Source organism: Cryptomeria japonica, chromosome 4 (genome assembly GCF_030272615.1).
Source record: "Cryptomeria japonica chromosome 4, Sugi_1.0, whole genome shotgun sequence".
Classification (NCBI taxonomy): Eukaryota; Viridiplantae; Streptophyta; class Pinopsida; order Cupressales; family Cupressaceae; genus Cryptomeria; species Cryptomeria japonica.
Genome location: NC_081408.1, coordinates 505994572 through 506000783, shown reverse-complemented (window position 1 = coordinate 506000783; position 6212 = coordinate 505994572). Strand labels below are relative to the sequence as shown.

The following is a 6212-nucleotide window of genomic DNA, read 5'->3' as shown; positions in this document are numbered from 1 at the left end:
TTGCTTAGACTTGCCCTAAGTCTATTTATGGGGTTGAAAACGAGGTTGGGTTCCCTAAGGCGATAGGGAATGTTGAACAAATGGTGTTAAATGGGTCCAATCTGCAGGCCCTTAGTTAGATGGTGCATTGTAAGGCTGAAGCTAATTTGAAGTCCAATGCTCTTGATCATCAGTTGTAGGATGGAGAGATAGCAGAAGAAAATAATGATGGTGTGAATGTCTCTTCACCTATGACTTCGCCTAAGCAAATGAATGAAATGATTATGAAGGTTGTTTAGTTGTCCTTGACTATTTCAGGCTCTCAATCTATAGAGGTTGTTAAATCTACTTTCCCTAAGGTGGAGTAGTCCCCCCTTTCTTAGACTTCATTGAATATTAATCTAAAGGAGGACTTTGGTGGAGCTTGTTCTCTGAATGTGGGGAAGGAAAACTTGGCTCCTGCTCTGGTGGTCTTGGAGGGCAAAGTTCCCTTTATGCAAGTGGAGAGGAAGAAGTCCAAAAAATATGGGCAACAGGTTGGAGTTTCACAGGTTGGGATTTCTACTAGGCAGAGGCTTAAAGTTGATATTGGTACTTTGAATTCTCCCCTTGGCAGAAAATCGACTAATTGGTATTGAGAGCATGAAAGTTGTCGTAACATAGTGGATGGTTGTTAAAGGACCATCTTTGATGTATGTTCTCCAAGTAAGAAATGAAATTCATATCCTGGAACGTTAGGGGATTAAGTGGGTCCCATAAACAAGATATTATTTGTAATCTGGTCAGAGATCATAGGTCAGATATTGTGGTAATCCAAGAAACTAAAATGATTAGGGAGAAAGTGGAAAAGATGAAGTTTTTTAATAATTATGGGGTTGTTGGTAGTAGTTCTGAAGGCACCTCTATTGGGACTGCTATTTTTTTGAATCTTAACTATATTAAGGGGCAAATTTTGGAAGTTGATACCAATTTTGTCTTTGTCAGGTTTCACCATATTAGAGATGATTTTACTTGGGTTTTATCTAATATCTATGCCCCTAATATAAAATTTGCTAGAAGTAAATTTTGGAAGAAGTTGGAGGCCCATCATGTTAGATTCAATGATGAATATTGGATTATTATGGGAGATTTTAATACTCCCCTTCATGATTCTGAAAATTTTGGAGGATCTCAAGTGGACATGGATTGTCGAATGGACCTTATGGATTTCATTGATCTCCATGCTCTACATGATGTTGATCTTCAGGGGGAATCCTTTACTTGGACCAATAGAAGATCAGGTGATGATTTGATCCAAGTGTGTTTGGACCGGACCTTTATAAACAATAACTCGCTGGTAAAAAATTTGTGCTCTCTTACGACTCTTCCCAGAGTCAGGTCTGATCACTTCCCTATTTCCTTTGTTGTTGATGCCATTGCTGGAAAAAGAAATTTTCCTTTCAGGTTTGAAAACATGTGGTTGTCTCATCCCTCATTAGAATATTATATTAGGCAATGGTGGAATATTTCTATGGATGGTTCTGTTATGTTTAAAGTGGCAAAAAAGCTTAGATTTGTTAAAGATAATGTTAAACGTTGCAATAGAGAAGTGTTTGGAGATTTATTTGCTTCAAAGACTGCTATCCAATGTGATCTTAAGGAGATCCATGATAAGATTCAAGCTAAAGGATACCCCTCTGTCTCTCTTGAGATGGAAAATGAAATTTTGAGGAAATACCATGATATTATTGCGAGAGAAGAAGTTTTTTGGAAGAAAATATCTAGAGCTATATGGCTATATGTTGGGGACATAAATACTAGATTCTTCTATATGAATTCCCTTAAACACAAAGCTTCTAATATGATTTCTAGGATTGTGGTGGAAGGTGGGGTTCTCAATAAAGATGATGAGATTTGTGGTGAAGCTACTAGGTTCTTTGCCTCCCTCCTTTCAGGTGAAGTGAATCTGGATGTTGATGCTTAGAATACTCTGTTAGATGTTGTCCCTACTATTTTGGGTGAGGAGAAGAATAAGTTCTTGACTTCCATTCACTCTAAGGATGAAATCAAAACATTTGTGTTTTCCTTTGAGGGTAATAAAGCCCCGGGACTGAATGGTTTCCCAATGTTCTTTTTTTAGAATTTCTGGCATATTGTGGAGGAGTATGTTTCTAATGGGGTGAAAGATTTTTTTGGGGCTAGGAATTTGTTGAAGGAGCTGAATTCTACTTATATTGTCTTGGTTCCCAAGACTGCTGGTGCAGACACTATAGATTGTTTCTTCCCTATTAGCCTTTGTATTTCCTTCTATAAGATTACATTTAAGGTGTTGACTCTGAGACTTCTGAGTATCTTGCCCTCCATTATTTCCCCACAACAAAATGGATTTTTTGGGGGGAGGAAGATCCTTGACTCTATCATTACGATGCATGAAAATATTCATTCTCTGGAGGCATCTCATAAAGAAGGATTTCTTATGAAGCTAGACTTATCCAAGGCTTATGATTGTGTGGACTGGCTTTTTTCTTTCTAGAATTCTTAATGCTTTTGGGTTCCGTTGTATAGTTCTACATCTCATATGGCAGTTTATCTCTACTTCTTCATTTGATGTCATCATCAATGGTTCTCCTTCCCGTTTCTTTAATCCTTCTAGAGGCTTACGATAGGGGGATCCCATCTCCCCGATTCTTTTTACCATTATGGCTGAAGGTCTTTGTAGATATATGTTGAATCTTGTTTCAAAGGGTCTTTTCCAGGGTTTGAACCCTTCTTCGTCTAATCTTGTGTGCTCCCATTAGTATTTCATTGATGATACTATCCATTTAGGGAGCTCTACTATTATGGAAGTGAGGATGTTAAAGAATGCTCTCAATCTTTATGGTAGGTCTTTTTTTTAGCTGATTAATTGGAGGAAGAGCTCCCTCTTTTCATTTAACACTCCTGAGGTGAGGCAGAGAAGGATTATTGAGATTCTTGGTTGTGGCATTGGTTCTTTCCATTCTACTTATCTTGGCCTTGTTAATGTTATGGATGTGTTGCATTATTTTTTTCATTGATGTCAACACTTATCTTTCTGGAGATCTTTGGTTATGTTGAACCGACACATTATGTTCACTAGCAAGTTCAGTGACTTATGCACAGTTATTGGTATATCGTTCACCGGTAGGTTATATTGATCATCAGCACTGAGGATGACTTGTTATCATCTGGAGATCACTTGGTTATGTTGAAGACATGGTTTGGACACTTGGTTTTGGTATTTTGGTTATTGGTCTAGTCAGGTTGACATATTTGTTGTTACCGGCAAATTGGTCTAGGTTATGGATTGGCATGCATCATCTATTCTAGATCAGAACGGAACGTTATGGAGATGATTTAATTAATTGTACATCATTGTAACTATATTGAGATGACATGATGCATCGCATCTTGACTTATTTGTATTTGGTTTAATTGCAATATTCTTGGTAAGCTGACCTACACATTTGGTCTTAGGTTTTTGTATATATGTAAGATCTCATTTGTGAGATGAGGGTAGAAGTAAGATAATGGTATATGGTATATGGTTATGTAACATGGTATGTGTGAATATTGAAGATCATATGAGCATACCATAAAGAAGGTTCAAGGAAGGTATGAAGGTGATTATCAGAGCTTAATCAGTACTGAATCCAGCATTGGAGATGCTACTTTGAGTAGTACATTATCATTGGATTTAACCATCCAATTATAGTCAGTGTGACTCCTATTTTGTGATTGAGGAGTGAGCTCTAGGCGGTTGGCCTTTCTGCATTTGCAGACTCCATTTGTATACACATACTATCTGTAGTAGTATCATATGATTGTGGGTAAGGTTTCCCACCATGGTTTTTCCCCTTACAGGGTTTCCATGTACAAATCTTTGTGTTATGTGTTGTGGATATTGTATCTCTTTCTATTGTATGCATTGAGTTTCATTGGTATTAATATTAACTGCTAATCTATCAACTGGCATTAAGTTTGGTTTACTGGTATTAAGTATCAAGTTGGAGTAAGTTATATTTGGGTTGAAATTAATTGACAACTGATTCACCCCCCCCCTCTCAGTTGCCTTCGGGTCCTAACAATTCGTGTCAGAGCTATGTCCTCTTTTGCAGAAGTTTAACAGCTTGAGGAGATTCTATGGCAACAAACTTTTTCAGGAAGGACAGTCTGAAACTTGATGGAACTAACTATGGTATATGGAAGATCAGAATCGAGACACATCTCAATTACATTGGAAGAGACATGTGGGATGTTACAAAGAATGGCTATGTTGGTCCTACACCGAATCAACCTAATCCACCAACATTGGGTAATGATCAAGAGAATGATTGCAAAGTAAGAGAAGCACTCTTGAGTGCCTTGTTAGATCATCAAATCATGGGATTATCAGACCGATCTACTGCTAAAGCTATTTGGGATAAATTGGAGATATTGAATGAAGATTACACTACTATCAAAATTACAAAACTGGAATGCTTCCAGGTCAGGTATGAAAATCTGAAAATAGAAGAAGATGAAAGAATTTTTGCTTTTATGGAAAGGGTTAATGAAATTGTTTTGGGAATACAATGTTGTGGAGGATCCTTGAGTGAAGATGAAATTGTTTCCAAAGTTTTAAGAGCATTTCCCCTGGCATACAAAATGAAAGTGACTGCTATTAAAGAGTTGAGAACAATGCCTAATACATCAGTATCTAGAGATACCTTGGTTGGAAAACTTTCAACATTTGAGCTTGAGGAATTTGGTCATGTTGCTACAATTAAGATGGATTTAGCCTTCAAAGCATCATCATCATCATCTGACAAATCTGATTGGAAATCACTTTATGCAAGAGAACTTGAAGATATCAGAAAGGAAAATGAAGAACTGGAAGAACTTGAAGCACTATTCGCAAGGAAAATACCTAAAGGTCCTATTGGAAGTAAGTATAAAGTTAAAGCACCATTTAAATGTTTTAACTGCAATAAAGTTGGTCATATGGCATCTAGATGTCTTGATAGACATGCAAGATTGGGAGAAGAAGCTAAAAGGACATATAAACCTAACCCTGAATATCAGAGATACAGATTTAAGAAGAATGGAGATAAATCATGTTAATATGTTGATGAAGGAGTTACTGATCTGATGAAGAACTGGTAGACAATGGATGGGCTTTTGTTACAATAAAACAAGATCAATCAGCACCTACTGTTCAACCGGTAGAGTAGGCCCTGGAAGCTAAAATTAAAGAAAAGGATGAATAGATTATAGATTCTGGATGTTCTCATAATATGGCTGGTGTAAAAAGAATTCTTGTCTTTTCAAGAATACAATGGAGGTCTAGTAAAATTTGGAGATGATAAAGCTTGTTTGATCAAAGGAAAAGGCACTATATCTTTTGATGGTAAGCATAATACTGACAATGTTTATTATGTTGAAGGTTTGAAGCATAATCTTTTGAGTCTTGGTCAATTAGTTGAAAACGGATTTCAGTTACAGTTCAAGAATGGTAAATGCAAAATCATGAATAGAACTGGTTTGGAGATTGCAACCGGTAATCAGAATAGAGGTAATATCTTTCATTTGAATAACAATGAAAAGACATGCTTGATTGCACATATTGATGAAAGTTGGTTATGGCATAAAAGACTTTGTCATGTGAATTTTGATTGCATTATAAAGATTAGTTCATCTAAAGCAGTAAGGGATTTACCTAAGATTGTAAAACCTCATAATCCGATATGTAAGGAATGTCAAATGGGAAAGCAAGTTAGAACAACTTTTAAGAGTATTTCTAAGAAATCAAATAATGTTCTTGATTTAATCCATATTGACTTGTGTGGTCCAGCAAGAACAAGAAATCTGCAGGGAGATAGATACTTTATGCTAATCATTGATGATTATTTTAGAATGTGTTGGGTTACCTTTCTCAAGGAGAAATCAGAAGCTTTTGAGAAATTCAAATTATTCAAGGCAATGGTAGAGAATGAAACTGGTAAAAAAATCAAATGTCTAAGATCAAATCAAGGAGGTGAATTTACATCTAAGGAGTTTAATACATTTTGTGATGTGAATGGAATCAAAAGGCAACTATCAACACCCCGGACACCTTAGCAAAATGGATTTGTGGAAAGGAAGAACATAACTATTCTAGATGCAGCTAGAAGCATGATATTAGAAGCAAATCTACCTCATGTGTACTGGAGAGAAGCAATGAATACAGGGGTTTACACTTTTAACAGAGTTCACAA

The 6212-nt window shown here is 36.4% G+C and overlaps 1 protein-coding gene across 1 annotated transcript; it reads left to right on the top strand.

Moving 5' to 3' along the window:
- Window positions 1-1099: 1099 nt before the first annotated feature.
- LOC131053448 (uncharacterized) lies at window positions 1100-1942 on the top strand. The gene has a single exon (XM_057988055.2). It carries the CDS (start codon window positions 1100-1102, stop codon window positions 1940-1942), a length of 843 nt encoding a protein of 280 aa, XP_057844038.2.
- The last annotated feature ends 4270 nt before the right edge of the window (window positions 1943-6212 follow it).

Excerpts from the sequence above, each read along its gene's own strand:
- LOC131053448 (XM_057988055.2), top strand. The coding sequence starts at position 1,100 with ATGGGAGATTTTAATACTCCCCTTCATGATTCTGAAAATTTTGGAGGA.